This window comes from Megascapheus bottae, chromosome 17 (assembly GCF_031878675.1).
Source record: "Megascapheus bottae isolate mThoBot1 chromosome 17, mThoBot2.hap1, whole genome shotgun sequence".
In the NCBI taxonomy this organism is placed as follows: domain Eukaryota; kingdom Metazoa; phylum Chordata; class Mammalia; order Rodentia; family Geomyidae; genus Megascapheus; species Megascapheus bottae.
This window is the reverse complement of record NC_143525.1, coordinates 198,390-213,952: the sequence shown is the minus strand read 5'-3', so window position 1 is coordinate 213,952 and position 15,563 is coordinate 198,390. Positions and strand designations below refer to the sequence as shown.

The window sequence follows — 15,563 nt, the reverse complement described above, 5'->3', positions numbered from 1 at the left end:
ATACTTTTATACCTAGTATAAATATTCTAATTAAAATTTACTACTTGTAATTGTTTTGTAAGTTATGGCATTCATTAATATTGCTGTGCAGTGTATTCTCACAAAATTATATCACTTCCTACATAAGGCCATATAGGAGGAGGCTAAATGAAAGGACCTTCAGGATATGGAAGTGAGCCATATAAAGAGTGACTGTTGTCCTTAATTTACCATGTTATTTCTCATCTCTTTTGTTGTCCCTTTATTATTCTCATATTGTTACAGCATCTTACCTTGTTATCTGGTATATTGTATATGTGATTATTTGCTTATTTGAAATAGGAAAGGGAAGGGGGAACCCAAGACGAGGAGGGGGTGGGGGGAGTAAAATGGGGACAAAAACATGAGAAGGGGTATCATTGTGTGTGAAGTAATGCATCTACTATCTGGTGAATATAACTGTAACCCTTTTATCAAGTACCATATAGAAAAAAATCTATCACTTCCATGTCATCTCTGTCAGGAAGGCATTTTATACAGAGGTTCTTAATTTTTGTTTATATATTCAATCTTTCATGGTGCTTAAAAATACCTCAGAGAGGTTCTGTCAAGACATTTCAATCTGAGGGGAAGCACAAAAATTTAAAAACTGATTTTATATAACTATGCATACTACTAAAAGTATAGTTAAGTTTGTTCAAATCAGATTTACTTTAACAAGTTCAGCATTTAACAAGAGTAGCCATATATTTACAAATTTTCTAGAAGTAGTATCCTTTGTAAATTTTTTGCCAGCCCCAAAGCCTGAACTCAGTGTCTGGACACTGTCCTTAGGCTTTCTTAAGGTTAACGCTCTACCACTTGAGCCACAGCACCACTTCTGGCCTTTTCTGTGTATGTGGTACTAAGGAATCATGTATGCTAGGCAAGCACTCTATCACTAGGCCATACTCCCAGCCCTCTTCTGTGATTCTTATATGCAGTTCAAACTGAGAACATTACATGTACCAGTAAGAACCATGAGAAGTACCATTACGGGAGCACTGAAACTCAGATACTGATTAGTGATGTCATTAGTGAAGTCTCTGTGCTTTGTGGTTCTGACATAGAGTCTTGGGGTGCGTTCCACGCATGTTCAGAGAAGAAACATTTAAAAAGTAGTGCTAATGGGCCAGGAGCATAGCCTAGTGGTAGAGTGCTCACATAGCATGCATGTAGCCCTGGGTTTGATCCCTTGGCACCACATACACAGAAAAAGCCAGAAGTACTGCTGTGACTCAAGAGGCAAAGTGCTAGCACAAAGTGTCCAAGGACAGTACCCAAGCCCCGAGTTCAAGCCCCAGGAATGGCAAAAAATTTAAAAATGGAAAAATAAAGAGTAGGTCTGAAGATACAAGCAAAAATGTACCAAAGTGTCAAAACCCAGTGCTATATGGTTCAAACTAGTGAGTCTGAGAGAACATACTAAGTGCAGTACTTGTAATTTAAATGGGAATTTGCAGCCTTTAAACCTTAATCTGGAGAACAACCAGCAAATATTCATAAAACAATGATTAGTCACATTCAGACACCATGCCCAATGTTCACCCTATTTTATTATGAAAGCAGACATGCCTTTGATAATTGAAGCACTGAGTATTACAGGAAGCTATGGGAATACTGAAGTAGGGTTCTTTTTTTTTAATCTAAGGAGTTGAGGAAGGGTTGGCTGAGGCAGTCACATATAATGAATGTATATGAAGGACAACAGAATAAGCAGGTGAAGTGAGAGCAGAAGGAAGATTAGGTAAAAGGAACAAGAAATGTGAAATAGTGGAGTCAGGAAATAACATAAGTTGAACACCTTTGCAGAAAAGATGTGAATTATTGTGAGGCTAGATAAAACCATGAAGGTAGATAAGGAAAGAGACATGTCTTTGTCTTTTGTGCCTTTAAATGTTTTATCTTAAGAACAAGGAATATGGGGGCCTGAGTTTGGCCTAGTGGTAGAGTGCTTGCCTAGCATGCATGAAGACCCGGGTTCGATTCCTTGGTACCACATACTTAGATAAAAGCTAGAAGTGGTGCTAAGGCTCAAGTGGTAGAGCTCTAGCCTTGAGAAAGTCCAAGGTCAGTGCTCAGGCCTTGAGCTCAAGCTCAGGACTAGCAAAAAAGAACAATGAATATGAAACAAAGCAGAACAAGCATGGAAGCAGAGAGCTAAGTAGGCTGTCCAAACCATCCAGCTAGATAGGATTCCAGCCTGTTCCATATTATAGCAGTTGTTATAAACATATGTTTTCTGTGGGATTTGTTGAAGATTGTCTTGATACATCCTTTGAGAGATGATTTCAAATAATTAAAGTTAACCCATGAGGTTTAAATAATAACTGTTGTGATGGGAATAGAAAAGCTTTTTGAGGGCCATATCTATGGAATTATAAAGGAGTATTTGGAGTATTTACTACAAAGTCTTTGTATGCAGTGATTTATAAGATATTGTTAAGAAATTAATGCCAGCTTCCTATGGCTCAGGCCTATAATCGTACCTACTCAGAGGGCTAACATTTTAGGATTGCAGTTCAAAACTAGTCTAGTCAGGAAAGCCCTTGATAATCTTATCTCCAATTAACCACCAAAAAGCTGGATGTGGAACTGCGGCTCAGATGGTAAAGAACAAAATGCAATTGAGAATAAATGCATCAGAAGAATTACTGTGATCACACAGGGTTAATCCACAAGAGTGTTTTAGAAGGGAGGGAAGAGTCAATATCATTACTTCTAGACAGAAGAAAATAAATCTGACAGGTGGCTTGGATTTAGTGATGAGGCATTTCTGATTGCAGAGACAGATTTTTTTTTTCAGGTAATGTGAGGTGAGATTCATTATTGCAGAAAACCTAGCAAACTATATGTCATGGATGTTTATTTTTTTTCAACTTTTAAGGGGTTTCAGTATTTTCTCCTAAATATACTAGAAACAGCATGACAAAGAGTAATCAAACCACTATCTCAGCGTTCATCCTCCTGGGCCTGCCATTCCAGCCAGAGAATCGACACCTTTTCTATGCCTTGCTCCTGACCATGTATCTTACCACCGTCCTTGGGAATATTCTGATCATCGTTCTCATTCGATTGGATTCCCATCTACACACACCCATGTATTCTTTTCTCAGCAATTTGTCTTTCTCTGACCTCTGCTTTTCTTCTGTGACCATTCCTAAACTTTTACAGGATGTGCAGAGCCAAGTGCCATCCATCCCCTATGCAGGCTGCCTGACCCAAATGTACTTCTTTTTGTTTTTTGGAGACCTTGAGAGTTTTCTCCTTGTGGCCATGGCCTATGATCGATATGCAGCTATCTGTTTTCCTTTGCACTATACCAGTATCATGAGCACCAAGCTGTGTTTATGTCTGATAGTGCTGTCCTGGGTCCTGACTACATTCCATGCCATGTTGCACACCTTACTCATGGCCAAATTGTCATTTTGTGAGGACAACATGATACTCCATTTTTTCTGTGATATGTCTGCTCTTTTAAAGTTGGCCTGTTCTGATACCTATGTCAATGAATTGGTGATATTGATCACAGGAAGTATCATTCTGGTCATTCCGTTTATACTTATTATTGTATCCTATGCACGAATTGTTTCCTCGATTCTCAAGATTCCTTCTTCTCAAGGTGTCCACAAAGCCTTCTCCACCTGTGGCTCTCATTTGGCTGTAGTATCATTGTTCTATGGGACAATCATTGGCCTCTATTTATGCCCATCAGCTAACAGTTCTGCTATGAAGGAGATGGTCATGGCTTTGATGTACACAGTGATAACTCCAATGCTGAACCCCTTCATCTACAGCTTGAGGAACAGAGACATCAAGGGGGCTCTTGAAAGAGTCATTTGTAAGAAGAAAATTTCTTTCTGGCTGACATAGTAACTCAGGGTTTATTACATAATTGCATAAAATATTGAATATTGTTTCAGGCTTCATCTTTTTCACACCAGGAATGCTTTTGGTCAGGTAAAACCTTATGTAATTGTCCAGTAATGTGAAATTGTAGAACTGATGTTGGCAGAGGTTTTCAGTGACATATCAGAAGAGTTTTTCTTATTCATTTAAAGTTACTCTATGAGGCATTATGTGGAGTAAACTAATTGTAACTTTTGTCTCTGCATATTAAACTATTAACTTATCAAGTATTTAAAAACACAACTGTTTTAAAGTGTACTCTATGGTTTCATGCCAACATTAAGACCCAACATCTGTCTCTTATTCCTTATTCTGAGCGAGCATTTTTATTGTTGAATAAAAATTCTGTATTTATGTCTTTCTATGCAAATGTTCATATGTGTCTCAATGTGTATTACTTGGCTCCTTTTTAAAAAATCTCAAATGTGTCTTTATACTTGATTTGTATTTAGAATATAACTTTGCTTTATAGTTTAGTTTGTGTTTGCTTTGTTATGTAGTTTAATTAGTGTTTGCTTGGGATTTATGTCAAATTATGGTCCAAACTGTTGTTCCTTCAAAAATGAGGAAGAAAGGTTGCTTATCAACTTCACCTTTTTTTTGCCAGTCCTGGGCTTGAGCCCAGGGCCTGAGCACTGTCCTTGGACTTTCTCAAGGTTAGAGCTCTACCACCTGAGCCTCAGCACCATTTCTGGCTTTTTTCAATGTATGTGGTACCAAGGAATTGAACCCGGGTCTTGTGCGTGCTAGGCAAGCACTCTACTACTAGGCCAAACTCCTGACCCTCAACTTCACTTTTTGTATCTTTCCATTTTTGACATTTCAGAATTTATCAGTAAACTTTATATCTCTGATCCTATTTTATATTCATGATAATTCCACGAAGAAAATTGTATTACCACATCAACCTCTCTTTCTCCTTCCCTTTATTTCCTTCCCTTTTTCCCTTCCTCTCCCATCTCCCTCTCTCTTGATAGTGTCTACAAACCTCCTGTCTTTTTCTTTTAATTCCTACAGAATACCCACAGAACTTTGTGCAAAAACCACATTTACTTTTAATTAGAATTGTGATTTTACATATACACCATCTTACAAATTCTAATTCTCATCTTTTGGGGTTGGTTTTTGGTTTTTGAGTTTGAACTCAGGTTCTGGATGCTGTCCTTGAGCGTTTTTACTCATGGTTAATGTTCTATCATTTAAATTACACCTCCATTTATGGCTCATTTTGGGACTGAGAGTTTGGTTAGTGGTAGAGTGCTTGCCTATCATGCATGAAGACCTTGATACTACATACACAGAAAAAGCTGGAAGTTGTGCTATGGATCAAGTGGTAGAACTGTATCCTTGAGAAAGCCCAGGCGATAGTACTCAGGTCCTGAGTTCAAGCCCCAAGACTGGCAAAAAAGTCTCTTGGACTTTCCTGCTTCAAACCACAATCCTCAGATCTCAGCCTCTTGAGTAGTTAGTATTACTAGTGTGAGCCACCAGTGCCAGGCTCTCATCTTTTTTTTTTTTTAACAGACTGTATAGTATCTCATATCTAGCCAGTCTTTTCCAGGGAAAAATCTTTCCATTTTAGAAAATTTTACAACTATAAATATATCATTAACAAATCTAATCTGTAGTCTGTAGCCTAGAACCAAGAGTTTAATGCACTCTATTGCTTATTTAATCTACCTGCAATGTCACTTGAAGGTATACTTTTATTTGATAATTTTTCATTTATTAAACTTCATTGTGTAAAATTCTTTGTTTTTTTCTTTTCATTTTTTAAAAAACGTCAGTAATAGGGCTTGAACTCAGGGCCTGGGCACTGTCTCTGAGTTCTTTTGTTCAGGCTAGTACTCTACTACTTTGAGCTATAGCTCCACTTTTGCTTTTTGAGTGGTTAATTGGAGACGAGTCTCACAAAAAGGCTTTTCTACCCAAGCTGGCTTTGAACCATGCTCCTCAGATCTCAACCTCCTGAGAGGCAAGGATTACAAGTGTAAACCATCAGTGCCTGGATGATTCTTTCTTTAGAAAGACCAAGAACATTGTTACCCAACACTGTAACATCATTATAAAGATTTCCAATTAAGACAATTTGCAACATTTTTGTTCTACATGATTACATTCAAACTATTTCATTCTTTTCTTATGTGACATGAACATCCATATTATTATATTCCATATCTTTTCTATTTATCATTTTTACTATTATTTCCTAGTGGATAGTTTCTTGATACATTGAGCCAGAGCTTCACTTCTGTCTTTTTTGAAGACTAATTTGAGATTAAATTCTCATAGACTTGCCTGCCTGGACTAATTTTGAGCCACAATCCTCAGATTTCAGCACCCTTACTATCTGGGATTACAAGAGTGAGTTACTCAATTTCTTAATTCATATTACTTTCCTTGTAGCTAGACATGTATATGCATGTCACTGTGTGTATGTGTATAAATGAATTATTGTTCAGGCATTTGTTTTATTTTTAATCAAATATTATGGTTTCTGACTTATTTAAATGTTTAAGTTGGTTAAAATTGTTAAGGTTGTTAGGGTTGGTGTTTGGTTTATTAGTGTGAGGTTTTATTAGGGTTAGGGCAATTAGGGTTATTAAGGTATAAGAATTAGAGTTATTAGGCCTGTTAGGGTTGTTAGGGTCTCGGCTTTTTTTTTCTGTCTTTTCTTTTTTGGCACTGGGGATCGAACCCAGGACGTTGCACTTCCTAGGCAAGCACTTTACCACTGAGCTACATCCCAGCCCCGGGTCTCGGCTTTTTATTTGGTGTCTTATGTTATTGTAATTTGAGCTGTAAGTGTTCTTAGGCCTGTTAGGAATATTTGAGGCAGAGTTTTGGTAATTATTGTCAGGTGTTAGGTCTACTGCATTTAGGGCTGCTGGACTGTTAGTGTATGCTCCTGGATTGGAAGAATTAACATCATGAAAATGGCAATACTGCCAAAGGCTACCTACAAATTCAATGCAATACCCATCAATATTCCAATGTCATACTTTAAGGAAATAGAAGAAGCAATCCCAAATTTCATATGGAATAATAAAAGACCCTGTGTGGCAAAACAACCATAGCATAGAGAACAGCACTGGAGGAATATCAATACCAAAGTTTAGACTCTATTACAGAGCTATAATAATCAAAGCAGCTTGGTACTGGCACAAGAACAGGCCTGAGGGCCAATGGAATAGAATTGAAGACCCATAAATCAACCCGCAGACCTATGACCACCTAATCTTTGATAAGGGAGACAAAAAGAAAAATAGAATGGAACAAAAAGTGCCTCTTCAACAGGTGGTGCTGGCAGAGCTGCTTAAGCACCTGAAGAAAACTAAAGTTGGATCCTTTGATGTCACCAGGATCAAATGGATCAAAGACCTGGAGGTAAAAGAAGATATCCTGAAAACTTTACAAGAAGGAGTAAGAGATGCACTAGGTCTCTTTGGTACAGGTTGAAACTTTCTTAATAAGGACCCAGAAACACAATAAATCAAAGGAGGTTGGACAAATGGAATTGCATTAAAATGCTGAGTTTCTTATGGCAAAGGACATAGAAAGTTTAATAGAAAGTCCAGAGTGGGAGAAGATCTTCACTAGCCACACAACAGACAAGGGATTCATATCTAAAATATATCTATAGCTTAAAAAAATTGAATCTCTCCAAAACAAATCTTCAAAGACACAACCATCACATTAAAAGATGAGCCAAAGTTTTAAAGAGAAACTTCTCTAAAGAGGAAATAAGAATGGCCTATAGACACATGAAGAAATGCTTGACATCTCTGGCTGTAAATGAAATGGGGAGAGAGAGCAGGGGGTGGGGTGAGAAGGGAGAGAAGAGAGGGGATAGGGGAAAGGAGAGAGGGGAGAGGAGACAAGGGAGAGTGTAAAGCTGAGATGGGAGAGAGGGGAGAGGGAGAGGGAATAGAGGGGGAGGCAAAGTAGAGGGTAGAGGCAAGAGGAGAGGGTTGAGAAGAGAGTATGGAGAGAAGAGAAAGGGGGTAAGATGGGGAAAATGGAGGTGTGAGAGAGGGGGAGAGAGAGACATCAAGGGAGAGAGTAAGGGGAGAGGCATGAGCAAGAGGAGAGAAGGGAGAGGAGAGAGGGGAGAAAGAGGGAGGAGTGAGGGAAGGAGCAGAGGGGGGAGAGAGATGGGAGAGAGGAGAAGGGAGAAGAGAGAGAGGAGAGAGGAGAGGGTGGAGAGAGAATGGAGCAGGGTGAGGGGAGAGGAGAGAGGATAGAGGATAGAGGTTAGAGAGAGAGGGGAGGTAGAAGGGAAAGAGAGAGGGAGAGGGAGGGAGAAAAGGGGGAGAGGAGAGAGGAGAGAGAATAGAGAGGAGAGAGCAGAGAGAGAATCAGGGGACAGAGAGGGGAGAGGGATGGGGGAGAGAGGGATGAGAGGAGCAGAGAGTAAAGAGGGGAGATAGAATCAGGGAGGTGAGTAGTGAGAGAGGGAAGGGAGAGAGGATAGAGGAGAGAGTGCTGAGAGAGAGGAGAAGAGGAGAGAGAAGAGAAATAGGAGAGAGAATTTAGAGAGAGTTGACAGAAGAGAGAGAATCGAGAGTACAGAGAGTAGAGTGGGGAGAGAGAGGAGAGAAAAGAAAAAATAGAGACAAGATAGACAGGAGAGAAATTAGAGGAGAGAGTATAAAGAGAGAGGAGAGAGAGGAGAGAGAGGTGAGAGTGGAGAGAGATGAGGCAGTTGAAAGATAAGAGAGTGTGAAGAGGGAGAGGGAGAGTGGAGAGAAGAGACAGAAGAGAGAGGAGAGATAGGAGAGAGAGACTAGAGAGAAGAAAGAGAGGAGAGAGTGAAGAGAGAAAGGAGAGACAGCAGAGAGGGGAGACAAGAAAGAGGTAAGGAGAGAGGAGACAGGAGAGGGAGAGGAGAGAGGGGAGAGAGGATAGAATAGAGATGAGAGACAATAGGGAAAGGAGAGAGAAAAGAGAGGAGAGAGAGGAGAGAGATTAGAGGAGAGAGAGGCAAAGGAGAGTGAGGAGAATGGAGACAGAGAAGAGAGAGAGAGAGAAAGGAGAGAGATGAGAGAACAGTGAGGAGAGAGGAGAGTGGAGACAAGAGAAAGTATAGAGGAGAGAGAGTGGGAGGAGTGGAGAGAGAGAGAGTGGAGACAGAGGAGAGAGAGAAGAGACAGAAGAGAGGAGAGAGGAGGCCAACAGATTAGAGAGAGAAGAAAGAGAGTAGAGAGACAGGAGAGAGGATATAGAGAGGAGAGAAAGAGACCACAGAGAGGAGACAGAGATGAGAGGACAGAGAGGAGACAGAGCAGAGAAACTGAACTGAACCCAAATCTGAAACTGATCCATAACTCGAACTCGAACCCAAACTTGTACCATAACTAGAACCCAAACCTGAATCCAAAATGGAACCCTCACCTGAATGCTAACCAAAATCAGAAAGAAACCTAACCTGAACTTGAACTCTAACACGAATCTTAACCAGAATCTGAACCCTAATGCTAACACGAAACCTACCCTAAGCCTAACCATAAACTGTACCATTACCCAAATCTAATTGAACTCTAATCCGAACTCTAAACAGAACCCTAATCCAAATGCAAATCCAAACTTAAACCTAAACCTAACTGAACCCAAGCCAAACCCGAGTCTCTATCCGAAACTGAATCCTTACCCGAACCCAAAACAGAATTGGAACTAAACTCAAACCTGAAACTGAAACTGGAACTGGAAGTGAACCCTAACCCTAACCCGAGCCTTAACACAAAGCCTAACCCAAACCCAAACCGAACAGAACCTGAACCTGAACCCTATCCAGAAACCTGAGGAGTTCCACAGGTTGTTCTCTGTTCTTTCTTCTTGGACATTTTCACTTTAAGGGCTCAAATGTAAGTCTTAGTTCTTTACATCTCCCCTTTTGAAACAAGACCTTGGGATTCTGAATTGGAGCTGGATTTGCTAGCTGGAGGGTGCACTGCTTCACACCTCTAACCCCTGCTCTCCCAAGACTGAGGACCCATCGGGTCCTGGACAGCCTGTACTGGAGGTCACCTGTGAGGTCCTGGAAAGCCCTCCTGGACCCCACATGCCTTGAAGGGAGAAGAAGTGAGAAGCCCAACCTGTTCAGCAGTGCTCAGAAATGGGCAGGCCCGGAACCAGGTGGGAGGGTTTACAGTAAGACCCGCCCACAGGACACCAGATGCAAGTGCTTCCCTGAAGGAGGCAGGTGCATCTCACACAAGGCCAACCAGACAACCCAGTGTTTGTGACGGAGGCATGGGTCACCAGGGAGCCTCAATCACTAGACTGCCAACATGTGCTCAGTAAGCCTTGAGTCGAGAGGTTCTGAAGGAGGTGGCCGGGCATAAAGCAAGACCAGCCAACACATGCTCACGAAGCTGCGAGGTCCCAGAAGGAGGTAGGCAGGACCACGACAAGACCTGCCTGCACATGTGCAGGAGGCGGGGCTGCAGTGGCCTTTTACCTCAGCAGGCTCTGAGACCACTCCAACCCATGACCTGCTAGGTGCTTAGTATTTGTCGCTCCAAAATTCAGTAGTTGAATCCTATTTCAACTCAGCCAGAGTGTTGTGCAGAGCTGAAGAAAACAGACACCTTCATCCCACTTGGTAAGTGAGACCCGGAAAGGACATTGGGAAGAGGTGTGGCCTTTGCCGGACTCCACTGTGGGCCTTGCTTCAGGCCTTGCTGAGGTGAGAGGAGTATCCAGATCCAGTGGGAGGGGTCGGGCGATGACTCTGAGTGCCCCAAGGGCCGTGATATGGGAAACTTGAGATGCCACCAGGGAAGCAGTGTGGAGAACTCGGGGAGCCGCGAGGGCCGTGGTGTGGGGAACTTGGGATGCCACTAGGGAGGCATTGTGGAGAGCTCGGGGGACCACTAGGCCGCAGTGTGGAAAACTCGTGGGGCTGCTAGGGAAGCAGTGCAGAGAACTCTAGGGCTGCTAGGGAAGTGGTGTGCAGAACTGTGGGGGGGGCAGTAGGCTGCAGTGTGGAGAACTCAGGGTGCTGCTGGGACACGGTGTTGAGAACTTGGTGCTCTAGGTAGAGGCAACAGCAATGTGGAGAACCACAGCTAGGTTGGCAGGCCGAGAATTTGGAATAACCACTCAGGCAGCAATACAGAAAACTGAGGGGTGACTGCTCAGACAGTAGTACATGTAACTTGGGGTGACTGGACTGCAGTATACATAACCTGGAGTGACTGTAGGGGCATCAGCTTGGAGAACTCCTGCGGTCACTGTTGCAGCAATGTCGAGAACTCAAGAGTGACAACCAGGACAGCAGTAAGAATTTGGGGTGACCACTGAGATAGCAATGTAGGGAACTCTGGGTGATTTGGGTGGCAGTGTGGACAGTTGGGGTGAGCTTTTGGTATGATCACTTTGGCAGCCATGTGGAGAACAGCAGTTTGGATAACTTTGAGTATGTATGCTTGAGCATGCCCATGTCAGTCTTAGGGATTAACTCAGGGCCTGGGAACTGTTCCTCAGATTTGGTTAACTCAAAGCAAGCACTCTACCAGTTGAGCCACAGCTCTTCTTCTGTCTTGTTTTTGGTGATTAATTAAAAAGTCTCATGTGCTTTGCTGCCTGGGCTAGCTTTGAACTGTGATCCACAAATCTCAGCCTCCTGAAGAGCTAGAATTACAGATGTGGTCCACCAGCACCCAGTATTTAGAAGTCTTTTCAAGGACAGCAAGGAAGGTGGTAGCCTCCTGGATGGTGCAAGGAGAGTCCATATCCAGTGCCAAATGTCAACCTTCCAAAACACATTTCAGAGTATTCATTACCTAATCCCTTCATTACTTGAGTTCTAGTGCTTTGGAAAAGACTCACCACCTTTACTATGATTTTGTTGCTTTCATTTAAAAACAAGGTAAACCTATTTGTCAAAAATGCAGATGCAAGGTGGGTCAGAAGATGGCGCCGAGACAATAGGGACCCAGCCTAGCTCTCCCACAAAAAGAGAGAACCAGGGAATCCCATAAGCCAACTACCTTAAGAAATCCACAACAACAAACTCCAGAAGCAACGGAGAAGGACTCAAACCGGAAAAGAAATCTAGATAAAGCTTATATTCAACTTTCTCAAAGAATTCGAAACGCGAGGACCCTTCCCAACCCCTCACTGCCGGCTCCAATCTGCGAAAGCTGCAGCAGAGGGCACAGGGCTGGGAAGCCCCGACCACCACAGAAACCAGCATAGACCAGGCCAGCAAGCAACAGAAACCAGACCCAGGAACCAGCATAGACCAGACCAGCAAGCAGCAGAACCCAGACGCGGAGCACAGGCGACAGCTGAGATTCAAGAAGAGTGAATGATTCTCCAACACTGCGGAGCAGCTCACAGCCAAATGCAGGGGAGTGAGTAGCCCAGCAGGTTCCCCAAACTCATCGGGAAAGCGGAGCTGGTGGCGAGCTATAGAACTTAACTCAGATCCCTCCACCCTGCCCCAGAAAGACTGGCAGGTGCAGGGGGACAAGGAATTTAGAATCCTGTCCCTTCCCTCAACAACCCCCTCCCCTGGAGACTGACAGGTGGGCGGACGCTAAACCCAGCACCCCACCAAAGGGGGCAGAGGTGTTCCTGCTCCCACCTGCCCAACAGCTTCCTCTCCCAGGCCACTGGATCTCGAGACTGGGGGGGGGGTGCTGAGATCCTGCCTTCCAACAGTGGATGGGGTGTGTGAAAGTCTAGGAGCCAGCATCTGTCCCACCCAAATCTTGAGCCGGACACCCTCCTGCTGGGAATCCCCAGCAAGACAGCACCACGGGGCTCCACACAGTCACAGACTCTCAGCCAAAGTGGCGGAAACACAGCAGGAAACTAAGGGCAGACCAGTAGCCAAGCTCGCCTTCTGAGAGTCAGAAAGGCATGGCTCCACCCTTGGAGCCCACTTCCTCGGCGGCCCTGCCCCTGGGAACAGAGAAGAAACCAGCTGGTCTAGCTGAGAGCTCCCAGAAACTCCCAAATCTCGTAGAAATGGATGACTTCTTAAACAAATATAGGCTATACCACTGAACAATGAAGAGGTAAACAAATTGAACAAACCAATCTCTTACAATGAAATTGTGGAAGCAATCAGGGAAATGCCTACCAAAAAGAGCCCAGGTCCAGATGGTTTCACTGGGGAATTCTACAAGATGTTTCAAGATGAAATAACACCTATGCTCTTGAAACTCTTCCGAGAAATAGAAACAGAAGGAGCAATACCAAACTCATTTTATGAAGCTAATATTACTCTCATCCCCAAACCAGGGAAAGACCCAACAAAAAAAAGAAAACTACAGACCTATCTCTCTAATGAATACAGATGCAAAACTCCTCAATAAAATATTAGCCAACAGAATCCAGAAACAAATTTAAAAAATCATACACTACGATCAAGTGGGCTTCATCCCACAAATGCAAGGCTGGTTTAACATTCGCAACCTCAACAACCTTTCCAACATTGACAACATTAACAACCATAACAGTCTTAACGACCATGAACCCAAACCTAAAAATTCTAATAGCTTTAATTTCTATAAGAAGCATACACCTAACCTAAGAACCATAAAACCTCTAAGACTCTAACCATGCTAGCATCTGACCCTAATTACCATAACCATAATGCCAACAAGCCTAAGAGTCCTAACATTCTAGCTTGTTAGAACTCTAGCCTAACACGCCTAACTCTAACAACCCTATCCCTAAAATCATCTGAAAGTAATAAAGCAACCCTTAACATTAATGACATTAACAGACATAAAGACCATGAACCTAATCTTAACAAATCTAATAGCATTGCCATAACAACCATAATCCTATCCTAACAAACCTAACATCTCTAAGACTCTAACCATGCTAATACCTAACCATGATTACTATAACCCTCACCCTAACAACTCTAAGAGTCTTAACAAACCCCACCCTATTCCTAACAACCTAGGTTTTTAGAACTCTAGCCTAACACGCCTAACTCTAACAATCCCTTCCCTAAAAACACCTGAAGGTAATAAAGCAACCCCTTACAACCTTAACTGTCATAACAGCCATCAACCTAATCTTAACAAATCTAATAACTTTATTTTCTATAACAACCATAAACCTATCTTAACAACCTTAAAATCTGTATAACTCTAACCATGCTAACACCTGACCCTAATTACCATAATCATAAACCTAACAACTCTGACAGTCTTAACAAACCTCATCCTAATCCTAACAACATAGAGTGTTAGAACTCTAGCCTAACATGCCTAACTCTAAAAAAATCTTTAAGCTAAAAACACCTGAAAGTAATAAAGCAACCCTTAACACCTTAACAACCTTAACAATGTTAACAACCTTAACAATCTTAACAACCTTAACAACCTTAACAGCCTTAACAACCGTACACAAATTGACAGACTGACAGATGTACAGACAAACAGATGGACGGACTGACAGACAGACATGAGGATGGCCAGTCTGACAGACAGACAGACAGACAGACAGACAGACAGGAGGTCTGAGAGAGAGACTGGCAGATGGAAGGACAGACAGACAGACCAAAGGACAGACCAACAGACAGACAGACAGATGGATAGACAAACAGAGAGAAGGAAAGACAGATGGGCAGACAGACGGAAGGACTGATGGATGGATGGACTGACCAACAGGCAGTCGGACGGACACACAGATGGCAGACAGACATGCTGACGCATGGACAGACATACACATGGACAGACTGACCAACGAACAGACGGACTGACAGAGTGTTTGATGGACAGACTGACAGACAGACATAGGGATGGATAGACACACATACCGAAAGGCAAACGGATGGATGGTCCGACTGACGGATGGATAGATGGACAGACCGACAAACTGACAGAGAGATGGATGGATGGACAGAGAGAATACAGATGGACGGACAGACAGACCCACAGACAGATGAACTGACAGACAGGTGGATGGTCAGACAGATGGACAGACGGACAGATGAATAGACTGACAGACGGAGAGATGGAAGGTATGAGAGAAGGACGAGCAGATTGAAGGACAACAGATAGACAGACAGATGGATGGACCAAAAGACAGATGGACAGAGGGACGGACGGACAGACAGACCCACAGACATACTGATGGACAGATGGACAGATGGATGGATAGACGAACAGATAGACAGACAAAAGATCTGAGATATGAATGTACAGAAGGAGAGACAGATGGACAGATGGACGAACAGACATACAGACAGACCCACAGACTGACGGAGGGATGAACAGACAAACATATAGACAGACAGATGGACAGACGGACAGGTGGACAAACAGACAGACAGACCGACCGACAGACAGACAGACAGAAGGTCTGAGAGACGGATGGATGTATGGAAGGACAGACAGATGGACGGACGAACAGACAGACAGAAGAACAGACAGACAGATGGACAGATGGACAGACAGATGGGATGTACAGACAGATGGACAGGCAGACAGATGGAATGTTGGAGAGACAAATGGATGAATGGAAGGACAGACAGTCGGACGGACAGATGGACAGACAGATGAAAGGATGGGCAGACAGACAGACAACAGACTTACGAACTGACAGAAAGAAAGACGGACAGACTGACAGAAAGACAAAAACAACAGACGGACAGATAGACAGAT

The 15,563-nt window shown here is 42.9% G+C and overlaps 1 protein-coding gene across 1 annotated transcript; it reads left to right on the top strand.

The window, feature by feature from the left end:
* Window positions 1–2,943: 2,943 nt before the first annotated feature.
* LOC150050735 (olfactory receptor 1-like) lies at window positions 2,944–3,891 on the top strand. Its single transcript, XM_090351462.1, has one exon. It carries the CDS (start codon window positions 2,944–2,946, stop codon window positions 3,889–3,891), a length of 948 nt encoding a protein of 315 aa, XP_090207588.1.
* Window positions 3,892–15,563: the final 11,672 nt, after the last annotated feature.